The sequence below is a fragment of the Varanus komodoensis genome, unplaced genomic scaffold, assembly GCF_004798865.1.
Source record: "Varanus komodoensis strain SLA01 unplaced genomic scaffold, ASM479886v1 scaffold11, whole genome shotgun sequence".
In the NCBI taxonomy this organism is placed as follows: domain Eukaryota; kingdom Metazoa; phylum Chordata; class Lepidosauria; order Squamata; family Varanidae; genus Varanus; species Varanus komodoensis.
The window spans coordinates 31,245,575-31,259,765 of NW_025335317.1; the positions used below are offsets into that span (position 1 = coordinate 31,245,575).

Consider the following 14,191-nt stretch of genomic DNA (forward strand, 5'->3'; position numbering starts at 1 on the left):
CAACATACCTTTCCCATAATTGCTCATTTGATTTTTCATGTGCCACATGGGATATTTGATTAGGATTGTTTGGCTGAGTTTTGTTCTATTTATTTTTGGCAGATACGGACAATGTATTATGGCTGGAAGGGTTTGAAAACAAAGTTATCCAAACTGCTACCATTTGGGGAGCAGGCAGAGGTTTTAGTTACGGGAAACAAAGTCTCCAGGTACTGTCCTGTCACTGGAGATGAAATTAAGTAAGCACTGGGAAGCGGGTATCAAGCAACAGCTTTCTACTCATGAGGAATCCCATTAATAGCATCAGTCAGTTTAACAGGAGAAAGTTGGAGAATCTTCTCAGCATTCTCTCACACAAGCAAAGAGAACAGGGAGGCAATATTCTTATGCAAAAAAGAAGTATTGGCTGCTTCGGTAGCGTTCAGGAAGTTATTTTTCAATGAAGCAACAAAACACACTCCGAGCAACCTAAGAACTTGCGCCTTGACAACCCGGCTGCCTCGTTTGTAGCATTTTCTTGGGTTATACTAGAATGCCAGCTTCAGCCAGGCAAGCCTCAAAAGCTGCTGGTTGTCCCTGGTTCTGTTGCAACAGAAATGAAGATATGCGTTCATGGTGCTGAAGGCACAACCAGGATGGGCCCCGTCTTCCACCTCCACCTCTGAAGGCGCGACATTTGCATCACCAGCCCTGCCACAGATTCGAGCAGCCCTCATCCTGCCCCCCAGGGGCAACCAAGGTGGTGCTCTCAGTGGATTCCACCAGTTGCTCACCTGCTCCCTGGAGAGGAGAGGGCTGAGCAGCTGGTCAGCTCTGGTTTGCGGTGGGCAGCAGCCAGCTTGGATTCAACTGCAGGTACTATATTTGGCCGCCTGTTGCAACTCCATTCTCAGGCTGTCAGTTCCAGGACACAAAGGGCAGGCATCCTCAGCTGGAGCAGCAGGGCCAGTAGGATGGAAGTGGACAGAGAGCTGAGCAAGGCACAGAAGGGCCAGCGATGAAGGCAGCCTCAGGAGCGGTTGAGGGTCAGACGCCTGGCAAGGCACAGCACAGCCATTTCAAGGGTCTTCTATGCACTCCAAAAGGCATGTAAATTAGCTGATTGTAAGCACTTTGTTTAGGGAGGCAAGCAGACATTTGCTTTAAACAAAGGCATTTCATAAAGCAGACTTGATCGTAGGAGAAAACACAAACAGATGGTTGGCTTTTAGACATAAAATTTTTTAAAAGGCATTTCTCAGTTACAATGCTTCTCCAGGCCCCTCTCTCTTGCACCTTTTGACCTGTAGATTCGTCCAGGTGGCCAACACAGAGCTCAGAGTGGCCAGTGCCTTGCCAACAAATGCCCAGCACACCCTTCCTACTGTGCTGTCAGTTACACAACACAGTATATCTAGTAGATGGGGTCGTGTTGATATCCTTCCTTCTGTGAAGTTTCCCCTGAGGCTGTGCAACGCCACCCGACTCCACTGCCCCTTCCTGTGCAGCGCAATGGCTCTGCGTGCCACTAGTGCCCTGCTTCAAGCCCTTGAGGCTGGCACTGCAATAGCGTTGTGCCACACCGAGGTGCTGGTGCACCATCCTGAGCACTTTTGCACTGTTGTTACAACGCAAAGGAGTGCTGCTTTTGCTCAGTGCGTATGCTGGCACAGCAAAGCGTGATAAGACTGGGCAGTTTAAAAACACACCGTTGACCTTGACTCATATCTCATCTGCCCATCACAGGTACATTTCCAGTCTACCTACACTAGTGAGATGCTGAATAATTTGTTTTCTGGCATAATCCTAGCCATGTTCAGACAGAAAAAAAGCCCCACAACTTGGGGAACGCTGGGGGTTATAGAGCTTCGTTCCATCTCAACATTGTCCCTTTCTTCTCCTTTTCAATCCTCTATCTATGAACCTAAAGAGTTGAATGAGCAATTACATCACATCTCAGGCAGTTATGCTAGGAAATTAGCATATGATTCATCCTGTTTTTAGCAAGTTCAGACCAGTTTGGCAGCTTTCCATCAACCCTTCGCCCTACAAAAAGAGACCTTCCTAATGGAAGTGTGAGCTGCTTGACTTCAGATCTTTCTCCGTGGTGTACCTTACCTTATTGGGAATACCTGTACCAATGCTACCTCATTAAAAAGACATTCAAATAACCCTGACATCTTGCTGCGAAGAGAACTGGGTTGACAGCATCCCTCTGCTGATCTGATCTAGCGGGGCTTCCCTTATGTTCCCTTTCAATCGAAGCACCACCTTGTAGTTAGAGGAGTTCTTGCGGCTGCATTCAAGTCAGGAGCAGAACCAACAGCAAGAGGGAGGCAGTCCAGATGAAAGGAAATCATGCTTAAAGCTCTTATGGCTTAGCCTTAGAAGAAGACTTTTGTATTTTTCAAATGGGAGTTGGGGGGCTGCACAAAACCCAGCAAGTCACCAAATCTCAGCAGCTGGGAAGAAAGAGTAGAGCTGGGGAAGGGGCCATGGCCATCTGGGGAAACCTGTAGGGCCAGAATGAGGCCCCCTGGGGGTTGTTTTTGGCCCAAACACACCAAATGGTCTCATGGGACTCTCGCTTACAATCATTTTTGGGACATGCAACCAGACTGAGCCTTCTGACCCCTCAGATGCTCTTGTTTCCTGCAGGGACCGCCCTGGTGCTCAGGATTAGCCCAATGTATAACCATCTTTGCATCCCCTGCTGGGAACCCTCTGCAATTTGTTCTGGGATATTCAGAGCACCCCTTCTGGATTCAGTATAGTTTGTTTTTACAAAAAGAGGCCCTGATTTGCATTGGCGCGGTCTCTTTAAATCCAAACAATAACTTCCAGGGGAAAGCTTATTTATTTTGGTCAGTTTCCATGGTAACATCATTGCCAAGCAGAGAAAGTTGACAGAAGGACTTTCTAGGAAGATGAAAAACATTCAAATATGATCTGTAGGCAAATACCTTGACTATGTGTGTCCTGAGCGCTTGGGTAACATGCAAGCTTGTGTAGACCTTGGAGAAAAGGGAGGACATCTTTTCATCCTTAGCAAACCTGCATGCTCCTTGGACCTTGCCAATTACCAGAGTCTGCTGCAAAAATAACTTGTTAACCTGCTTTATTATATACTATATTTAAATAATGAAAAGTAGCTTGGCAAAGTTTTGGTTGGCCATTTTTGGAAAGGATGTATTGTGTTTACGTTGAAATGGCATCCTTTTTCTGGGTTTGTGACCTGTAAAACCCAGCATGAAAGATGACAGAAACACCAGAAGAGATCTCTGAAGGAGGCCCAGATGCTCTGCTAAGGCACTGCTTTAATAAGAAGAGCTGATCGCACAGAGACCGTTTCAGAAGTTCCCGCTGATGTTCCTGCCGCGTCTCACAGAAGACTTGTTCTATGCAGGTCTCCAGAAACTCACCCAAACCGCTGTAAATGGTCATATGTGCCCACATGTGCTTTGCACCATGCACATATCCTTGAGAGCTAGAATTTTTAAGCGTTTTCGAGACCTGGCAGACACGAGGGATCATTACTCGTAACAATCTGCAGGAGAAGTGGGGCATTCTGGGATGCTCTGTCCTTATGGGTATCTGTCACTCCGCATCCCAGCAAACGGCATGCAAGCCTCTCACCCTAAATCGTTCCCTCAGCCCCCAGGCATGTGCCATCATCCTTGCCTTGCTTCACATCATCCCAGCAGCCTGCTCCTCCTCTGTCTCGCTCCAGGTCCACCCACGCCCTGTTTCGATGGGTGCGCTTTCAAGCAGGCCGCAACAAACCCGTGCTTGGCTGCATGTTGGTTTGGCCAAGGGCGACACCGGGGCATCTCCTGTGGCTGCGAAATCCTGAAGCAGCGTGACCAAACTGAAAAGAGGTGCATCTCTGGCCATTTTCTGGCAACTTCCTCCTGGCACGTGCTTTATGAATACCAGCACGCTAAAACTGGTGCAAACTGTGGTTTATTTGTTTCTTTTTGCAGCAGGATTCCCAGGAGACGGTGGAGTCCTGCGCTGGGAAGGCGATCAGACTCAATGGGCCCTTCCAGCTCCATTGCACTGTGATTCTGGGATGTCCCCACAGTGCTGCAGATGCTGCAGATGAAGTGGGCACACAACTGCACACACGGGGAGCTCTTTCCTAACATGCAAAGCACTGTCCTTTCTGTACACCAAAGAGCTCTTCTGGGTACTGTGCTTTGGAGGACAGGATATTTGTGTGCTGAAGGGTCCACTTAGAGAAACTCTCACTTTGCACTGAGGCCAGTGGCCTGGAGAAGAAAGCAGAGCAGATGGAAGGGTTTGCCAAGAGCCTGCTTTGTGATCCTAATTGTTTTGGTATGTTTGATGCAAAGGCAGCCTTAGTGAGAGCCCTGGCATGCACGTGCCACCCCCTTCCCCCAGTCCGAGATGTGATCAGCAGATCTGGTCAGGCAACAAGCCTGCAGGGCACAGCAGCTTCCTGTGCAGCACAGAGGAAAGGATGGGGTCTGCTGGGAATGGAAACCAGGCAACTGCTGCCTGGTTCATGCCAACTGCAGCATTCCTTCTGATGCAAAGAACAGCCATGGTGGCCTGGATGTGGTTCAGGGCTGCAGAGGCTGCAGGGAGGTCTTCCCATAGTCCCCCTGCTACCAGGGTCCTGATCTGGATACGGCCTCCAGCATCGGCTGCTTAATTGAAAACAAAAAATCTTCATGTGAGTCATGTCACATCATGTTTGGCCCTGTGCAGTCTCTGGAGTCAGAGCTGGAATCTGCTGGATTCATCCAATAGGCATCCCTTTGGTAGAATATGCCAGGATCCAATCACACACATGGACCATTTGGAACCAAGGGAGTAGAGAAGGATTGGGGGAATTTGTTCAGCTTCCTCCCAGCTAAAGACAGAGCAAGGTTCTATTTTCCTTGACAAAATGTTCATGATCAGTACTAATCTTTCTTCAGTCCTCAGGGACAAGTTCATATTTTAGTGCACTCCCTTTGACATAAAGGAGTTTCCATGCTGAGGATCTTGGCAACCCTCTTCTACAACTGTAGACAATGGTAAGACATGACAAGTCATCCTTGTCCAGCAAGGAGGCCCTGATACCAACAGAACCCCATTCAGTGCAGCACTGAGCTCAACTCACTTCACGTGTAGCTGAGACTCAGCCTGTGACTGAGACTACGGAAGCCAGTGCTGGATGAAGCTGGTGTCTCGGTGTTAGGCTACTATGGATACATGGATAGAACATGAATCATCTGAAGGATATCGCCATTTAATGGTCCCCATCACCAATAAGATAGGGAAGTCCTCGTCTTCTCTACACAAAGCAACATTTCATATTCCAAACTGGTCCGGCATTAGAATAGAATAGAAGTAGAGTTGGAAGGGGCCTCTAAGGCTATCAAGTCCAGCCCTTGCTCTGATTCCACATGTGGTCACCCATCCAACTTCAGGTCTGCATCTTTCCAGCTTAGCACGGGTGATGCTAGCCTGATGCATAGCTATATAGGGGAGGGGGATAGATGCACCAGTGTGTGCTATACTGAATAATATCAAGAATATTTGCCAAGTTAAAATAATGCCCAGCTAGGTGGAGGAGGGAGAACGAGCGAATACATAAGGGAAGGTGTTAACTATTAAGGGAAAGGAAGCATTTGCCCTTGTTCACAGAAGAAGACAGATGTGCTGTAGAGAACTTGGAGACTTAATGAGCTAGTTCACATACAACGAACAGCCCATGGTTGATTATTGTTTGGGAATGTGCAGGGCAAGCAAGCAAGCGTACTGGATGGCACCTCCTTGGCCACTTCGGCTGTGCTAAACAAGACAGGGATGTCCTGAGTTGTTTTCAGAGAAGACCACACTCTGGGTTTTGAGGTAAAAACAATGCAGGGTTTTAATCCAGGAACAAACCATTTGTCCCTTAACAACCAGAATTCTGTCTTCCCACATCACAGGTAACAACCCAGGGATGGGAATTTTAGAGAATCTAAATGATGATGGCTTCCAGTAATAACCCCGCTGTGTTTTCGCACAACTTCTCTCCTTTTTCTTACAGCAGAAGATCCACTCAGACAGAACAGCTACAAAATGCCTTCTCCTTGGTAGCACTAGGAGCCCTCCAGCTGGAAGCACCCTTAGCTCATGTGCCAGGCAGAGGTTTCTTGCACAGGGAATGAAGTCGGCAATGAGAACTGCCAGGCAGCACAGGGCCACAGCCGGGGAACATGGCTGAGCTTAGCAAGCTGGCAGGAGCACTGAAAAATGTGGGGAAAGGCCTCACAATTAAGAATGAATTCAAAAATCAGTGTGGGCAAAGGCTAAAGGTCAACATAAGCATGAGCAGAGTTAGTGCAGTTAGGATTTAAGGGATGAGCTTTCCAGCAGAATGGAAATTCATGGGCTGCGGGCAGACATCATCTAAGGAGCCTTGTAGAAAAGTTATGAATAAGGAGAGGAATTGGTGAACCATGGATAGTCTAAGGCAAGATTTTGGTTAGATGAGTACATAGGAAGACCTGGACGTACTTATGGCTCAAGGCTGTCGGGATAGGAAGAAGTGCAAGAGATGCTTGTAAGGGAAATGCCCAAGGGAAATGAGTTCACAGTTTGACCCTGCTAAAGATCTACATCAGGGTAAAGAACCTCTTTTGGTCCAAAGGCTGAATTTCATTTTGGAGAAGCTCCTGGGGGCTGCAGTACAGGGGTAAGTGGGGCTGAAGGTGTGGTCAAAAACAAATGGGCAGTGCCAACATACCAAAAATACCATCATACTAAAGCTCTTACTGCCAGTGATATGCTTAGTTGGTTGAGAGAGGCATTTTGACCTTTTACAATGTGGGGAAAGTGCAAAAGCTGGAATTTGTCCAGGAGAAAGAAGACAGGGCCAAGGAAAAGGGAAAGGGTTGGAGTTATCCAGGGAACCCTGAAGGGCTGGATTTGGCCCATGGGTCTTAAGGTTCCCCACCCCTGTTCTAGGTTACATGGGCAGCTGCAGAGCTGTGGAGTGAGTTCAGCCAGAAAAGCAGTGTTAGAAACGAAGAAGTAGGAAGGTAGTAGAAGGATGGAGCACGATGGTGCACTTCGTAATATGTTGTCCATCTGCCTGCAGATTCAAGGCTCAGAGCTGGGCTTAATTAGGTATCCGCTGAAGGTGATGTAAGTGTCATAGTCATCGCTGAAGATGGCATTTTCGCGCTCACCCTTGAAGAGCCGCACCCAGACCTCATCCTGGTCTTGCAGGTCGAGCATGAGGCTCTGGCTCTGCATGATGCTCCTGTCGCTGGCCTGGGCATACAGGATAGCCACTTCGGCCCCGTTGCGCATGATGTGCAGGTAGGTCTCCTTCTGGTTCCAGGTGTGCACATTGAGACTGAAGAAATAGATGCCAGGCACGTAGCAGTAGAACTTGCCCATGAACATGTTGAAGTGGCTGTAGAGATTCACATACTCCGTGTCAAAGACAAGTGTCTGGTAGTAGTCGTTGCTGTGCAGGGGTTTCCTCCGGCCCACCGAGAAGGCTGCATAGGTGGTCTTGTACCGCTCCCCCGGGGAGCCCGGGCTGCCCTTCTTCCCCTTGAGGCCCACCTGACCCTTGCCCCCTGCAGCACCGGTCTTGCCCAACTTGCCTTGAGGGCCACGCTCGCCACGGTCCCCTTTCTCACCTGGGGAGCAAAGAAGATACATCTCAGAACTACTGCACCCGTGCCAGCCTCAGCCTCAGAGTGAGCTCACACCGTTGGTGGGCCGTTCCCAAGCTCCATACATACCTGGATGCTGGGGGCTTTGCATAATTACCCTCCGCAGCATGGCTTGTTGTGTCGTGCGAACCCAGCCACTGTGGTTTGTTGCCATGGTATGCAGAATGGGAATTCAGAATTCCTGAAACAGCCTGGGGGTTCTTGGGGCCTAGTGCTTTTTGATTATTACCTTTTCCCCTGCAGATTGTGAAGAGATTTCGTATGTATACTTCCCTAACCACCCTACCCTGTCTAGTCATCTTGCCTGTTGTAAGTCATCTTGGTATGTTTAAGAAGGCCGGGATAGAAATAGTGTAAAAGTAAGTAAGTAAGTAAGTAAGTAAGTAAGTAAGTAAGTAAATAAATAAATAAATAAATAAATAAATAAAACAGTCCTGCCGAAATCCCTGGTTCCAAAATAAGCCTTCCTTCTGACAGCTGCCCAAAGTATGAGAACACAAAGGGGAGTGCGAGGGCTGTGGTAAACCAAGAAGGGCTCATGATGGCTGTGGGGCCAATGGCACTAAACAGTGGTAGTCACCCCAAAGGGCTTTTTGGGCACTTGTGGGACAGCCGTCACTGGTAGAGCTATGGGCAAGTTTGACAAGACTGGCAAGGAGGGTTTGCTGCTCTTGCTGAAGGGCTCACTCACCACTCCAATGGGGTCAGGCATCTCATTTCGGGGAACACCGCAGCCCATAGTGGGTACAACTGTCCTCGTTACCCATGAAAAAGCCACCCTATGGGAAATGGTCTAGATTTGCAAGACACAACAACTAACCACAGCTTATTATCCATGGCAGGCTGTGGTGTCTTGCCCAGCCAGTCAATGGGGTTGTCTAGAAAAATGGCCTTTTTAACTGGAAAAGGAAAAAGAAAGGAGCAGCTTAGACATTTTAATATATGAATAAATACAAAAATGTAAACATTTACTCTTGGAAGAGAAGCCTGAAAAGGAAATGATCCAGACTTCTTGGATAACTTCTTCTTGGATAACTATTTGATCAATGATGATGAGATGAGCTATAGCACAATTGGTAGTGCTTGTACTTCCATGGATTCCAGAACGGCCAGAATTATGTGTTAAAATGGGCAGTCACTAAAAAGATGCGCGTTTGCCACAAAAAGAGATCCCTTGGCAAATGGGCTTCTGTATTAAGTAGAACTGAAACTGAAATTGACAAATACAGGCAAATTCAAAGGCAGCATTGCAGGTTTCTGCTTGCATAAAATGTATGCCTTAAAAATCTGATCTGAATGAATCTAGTGTTAAAATATGTTAATTACGTTTATTGATTGGTGAACATGGAACAGGGGATCAGAACACTTAACCAAACAGAAGGAACCCAAATTGACCTTTCTGAAGTTTTTAAACTACACATCTTTTCATGCACCTACCTTTCCAGCTACAGCAAACCCTAAAACCTATTGCAAGAATTCAAAGTGTTCAACAATCTAGAGGGCTCATGTGATGACACAATTTTCCCATCCTTCCTGTCTTTCTGCCCAATCCAGGCCCTGTCCTAATACAACCTCTAGAGTACTGGGTTTGACTCAAGACTAATCTGGCAGTTTCCCTTGGCCTGGGTAAGGAAGGAGCTCGGACAAAAGTATCATAACAACTCCTTCAGGCCAGGAAATTTATTTAGCTCATACAATTTCTCCCAAACCAGCTCCTCTGGAATCTGAAGAACCCAAAGGTTCTTCCAAAGCCAGCCACCCCGCCCAATAACCAAGCCTGGGGACTGAAAGCAAACTCAGTGCTGCCTCTCAAATCCAGCCCCAGCTGCCAATTGCTGGCAGTTCTGCTGAGGCTGTGGGGCATTTCAGAGGACAGGCAAACCCCTGAACATGCACCATTCTTCCACCCTGGCCGGACACAGGGCTGCCAGGGCTCCACCCGTCGATCTGCTGTGACCCTTTCCATTCTCCGATGTGTCTAGTCCAGAGACAAGGCAGCTGCAACCGCTCTCACCCCTCCCTCCTCTCGCTCAGTTGTCCGCCCTCCTCTGCATCTGCTGTAATCAGCAGAATTTATGCAATGTAAGGCAGACTCCAGGTGCGGGCCTGGGGGAGGAATTGCCAGAAGTCCTGGCTATGCTGCCTCCTGATGCTGGGGCCGGGGCAGGGGGCGTTACAGAGTATAGGCCTGGCATCCACATATCAAAGTACTGGGCAGTCACCAGAGTTTCCTTTGTTTCTGGCATTCCTGTCAGCATCAGGCAGCTGGGTTCACTGCCGCAAGATGTGGGCATGGCTGCCAGTTGAGATGGTTTTAAAGGTGACAAAAATTAATGAAGGACAGGCCTGTCCATGGCTACCAGGCGTGATGGCTCTGTGCTGCCCCTATGATCAGAAGTTCTGAATACTGGTTGTGGGGAGCAAGGGGGTGTGTGATACCATGCCCTAGCCCCGCTTGTGGGCTTCCCTTTGGGGCAGCTGATTGGCAGCTGAGGGAAACAGGATACAGGAGCCAGTGCGATCGTGGTCTGATCCGGCAGAGCTCTTCTGATGTTCTTATGCTTGGGACATGCCATTTTAATTTCCCACAATGCCCTGCAGCAACACTGTGTTGGGGGTGCTGAAGAAAATTACAATGGTCCTCTGGGTGGAGTGCCGCTAACCCCAGAGGGCCCAAGCCAGGCATCAGCCCTGACGCGAGATCTCCGGACTGCGATCCGGCAGCGCCGCATCCCACCCGCTGGCTTCAGGCCTTGGATCAGCGAAGACCCGGGCGGGAACAGCGGTTTTCCCCACAAGCCGGAAGAAGGCCTGTCTCAGGAGCCTAGGAAGGCAAGTAGAGCACCTCCGGGGCCCTTGCTGCTTGCCATGCCGTAGTCGCCCTCCTGCCCTGCAGCCCAAGTTCTGAACCCACAGAGGCAGCGTCAGCCCCCCTTACCTTTCAGAATGGTCATGTTGATCTGCAGCGTGGGCTGGTATGTGGGGGGCACCGTGACCGGCTCAGGAGGATTGCAGCAGCGCACACACCCAGGCCCTCTCTGCTGCCTGCTGTATTTTTCATAGCTGTTCTCAGCCCTGGGGACAGAAACAGCACAGGCAGGCTGGGTCCTAGGGCCAGCCCACAACAGGGGGCACAGATCTCTGTAACCCGCTTCCCTTGGAAGGACCCCTCAAGTCCCTTTTCTGAGATCACAAATGTGCCTGTATTTAGTTGTTGTTGGTTACAGAGGCATCCCAGCTTTCCTTCAAACAGCTCAAGGTGGCTGTGCATGATCCATTACCTCTCCTTTTGATCCCCACAACAACCATGTGAGGTAGGTTAGGCTTAGAGTCAACCTGAGATGGGATGAAAAGGACCAGCCCAGCCTAGCCCAGCTCCAGTCCTATCATGGTTGCAGTTCTTTTGCCTTCTTCTAGCCCAACCAGCCAGGCAGGCCAGCCTTCAGCGCCAGCGTTGCTCCTTTCAAAGTAAAACTCCCCCTCTACACACACACCCCCTCCATTTCTTGAGAAGCAGCAATCTGAACAAATCAGATGCTGCCTTCCAGGGTCCCAACCACCAAGGAAACAGTTAAAGCAAAGCTGGGAAAGAATTGTCTGTATTGAGATTGCTATGAGGTGTGTGTGTGTCCGTGTCTCTGCACACACGTGTGCCTCTGTGCATGTATGCACATGTGCACAATCTCCAGCACCCCAAGTCAGTATCACACGCTGCCCTCAGGGCCAAAAATGATGTACACCTCTGATTGAGATGCATGTCTAATAGATTCAATATGCATCCACCCACCTCATTAAAATATCTGTTGTCTAAAGATTCAAGGCAGAAGGCAGAACCCAAGGACTTTAATGCAGCATACTAATGAAATCTTTAGAAAGCATCTCTCCAATCTTCCAAAAGGCAGTGGATTACCAGGGACAACCACCAGAAAAAAACAGTACAGCCTCTGTTAGGAACAGTTGGACATCCAGAGAGCAGTCAGATTGCAGGATGGCCAAGGGTGTATAGTCAGGCAGGCCTCAAAGGTGAGTGCCCTGCTTATCCCTGCACAGCCATCTGCGTATGGCTGGAACTGCTCACAGATCACACCTACGTAGCTCCATCAGCTGTGGAAGAGGTGAGGCCTTCTGTGAAGGCCTGTTTAGGGTGGAAAGTTATGGGCCAGCAAAAGCAAGGAAATGTACCCCTAAACAAGGCCACAAAAAAGGATAGTGACTTGCATAGCCCTTGTATATGTTCATCCATCCACCCATCCACACATATAGAAATAACTATTAGAATGTAAGTTAAATAGAAAACTACAGCATATCTCACCACGCCTCCAGAAACTGTCCAGGTGACCTATGTGCCTGCATATGCAGTTTGCTGCCCAGGTGCAAACTGTGACGGGCAATTGTTTTTTTTTATTGTTAAACTGGAATTGGACTGGGCAGCCTTTTAAACAAGGGTGCCTTTTAAAAAAGAATGATTCTATGGCAGTCTTTTGAATGAAGGACTGCTTCTGTAGAAGGGGACACCTGGCCACCCTAAGTCAGGTGGAAACTTGGAAGCAGAGCTCTGAACAAGGCAACTGGACTGAAAAGAAAATCTTAACCCTTAAGATAAATAAAAGTGGTTTGATCTCATGGACACAAAGCCACCCCCAAAAGTACAAGATGGGGGACGCTAACAACTGATTTCACTTTTCCCTCATCAGAAATGGGGTGATGCCAGTGAGCTCACTGAAGGATGCACCTGTTACTGAGGCAGGCAGACCCTCCAGCTATACCTATTAAATAGTTCTGGCACCTTTCTTACTCATGACTTGCAGCAGGCAGCTGCTACTACAAATATGTGCCAATTGTGGCAGGCAATATTTGGCCTGCAACAGAGACAACTGATACACTCGCCAGGAGATCGAGCAGAATTCTCACTTTCCACAAATTAGTTGACACATGCCTCTAGTTCCTGTAAGCATCACTGGCACCTTCGCAGCACAGTTTTCCTTGTTCCTTTCCCCCTTGTGCTCTAGCACAGGGACCCATCATTCCAAAGGGAGCTTCTCTCTGAAACCCTAAACTAGCAGAAGATTTGCAGCCTTGGCAGGGAAATGGGGACGTTTCAGTATGCAAAACACTGCAGAGGTTATGAATGTACCCAGTGTTTCAGACCTGGTGGCATGCAGTGTGATATGAAACAGACACATTACAATCACGAGCTGCTTCCCTGCTCAGCCTCTAAGGCATCTTTATTTGTTTAATAACAGGTGAGAAAGATCTCTGGTGAACAAGAGCGGTTCACGGGAGAGATCTAAGAGGGACAGGACTATGACGGCTCACTCAGTCCGACGTGTGCATTTCAGTTCCTTTGAGCTGGAGGAAGGAGATGCGAAAACAAAACTCTGCAGGACAGTTCCCTTCCCTACGTCTTTAACAGAAAAACAAAACAAAACGAACCCTTTGCTCCTAACATTGCTGCACTCCCTCCCTGCTCCACAATAATCAGGCCAAACGAAGATTGCATGAAGCCTTGGAGCTGTAATACTTTGCAGTGGCAGGGAGAGACCTAGAAAAACAAGGCCCTTCGCAAGTTAAAAGATACACCCTGTAATGCTCACTCTGGTTAAAAGAACCTTAATTTGGTGCCCACGATGCAGCCATTAAGGCCCCTTTTGCAGCCATTTCCACCTCCTCAGGAGCCGTCCTCTCCCAGCAGCAGTCTCTAGCTCCCTTTAAAGTGGGGCAGAGTGATAGAGTTAATTGTGCATTAACTGCAGACCGAAGATGCACATTAATGACGTTAATTGGGCATTGAAGTAACCACGAAGTTATTTCATCCACTGTCAGCAATTTTAGCTGGAAGGATAGAGGCAATGCGCAGGGAGAGTGGGGCATCCCGTGGCTTGCTGGCTTCACCGGCGCGACCCACCTGGAGGTGTGGTGCTGGTCTGGTGGCTGCGTTGTTGGTCCAACCATCTCCTCCACATCCCTCTCTTTGCAATATGCCTGGAACAGCAGGCAAACAAGCAAAAGGGCCCTCGGTGCCAGGGATGCCTTCATGGCGTTGGACCCCTGTCCACAAAGAGAGAGTCAGGCAAGCAGAAGTTAGTGGGTGCTGGCTTGGTAGGCGGGCAAATATCCTGCTTGCTTAGCAGCCTGCTTTGGGGGCTCTTCGCCCTCTTGGCAAACCAGCATACAAATGGACCTCGCAGAGCCACAACTTCAGAACCGGCCCAAGTGGGTATCAGAGAGCCCTTCATCCTTTACACCGGCCTGCCCAAGCTGGTGCCCTTGACAAGTATTAGACTACATATCCCAGCATTCCCCGGATACTGACTAGTTGCTGTCCAACATATCTGGAAGGCTGCCTTTCTCAGCAGGGTAAGTTCCATGGAACCTCACTAGCATTTCCCACGATGGACAGAAGTATGAAGGGCTGGTGTCTATCTCTGAACACAAAGCAGAGAGCCGGTTTGGTGTAGGGGTTAAGGCGGCTGTGCTGGGACCCAGGAGATCCAGGCTCTAGGCCCCACTCAGCCATGGAACTC

General features: G+C 48.9%; 1 protein-coding gene across 1 annotated transcript; it reads right to left on the reverse strand.

Moving 5' to 3' along the window:
• Positions 1 to 7,080: 7,080 nt before the first annotated feature.
• C1QTNF1 (C1q and TNF related 1) lies at positions 7,081 to 13,703 on the reverse strand. The gene is made up of 3 exons (XM_044419866.1): positions 13,573 to 13,703; positions 10,606 to 10,742; positions 7,081 to 7,631 (listed from the first exon to the last, which is right to left on the reverse strand). The coding sequence occupies exons 1-3, from the start codon at positions 13,701 to 13,703 to the stop codon at positions 7,081 to 7,083; spliced, it is 819 nt and encodes a 272-aa protein (XP_044275801.1).
• Positions 13,704 to 14,191: the final 488 nt, after the last annotated feature.

Excerpts from the sequence above, each read along its gene's own strand:
- C1QTNF1 (XM_044419866.1), bottom strand. The coding sequence starts at position 13,703 with ATGAAGGCATCCCTGGCACCGAGGGCCCTTTTGCTTGTTTGCCTGCTG. Across the intron at positions 10,743-13,572 it reads GACCAGCACCACACCTCCAG|GGCTGAGAACAGCTATGAAA; the intron begins GTGGGTCGCGCC and ends TTCTGTCCCCAG. Across the intron at positions 7,632-10,605 it reads CAACATGACCATTCTGAAAG|GTGAGAAAGGGGACCGTGGC; the intron begins GTAAGGGGGGCT and ends TTTGCTCCCCAG.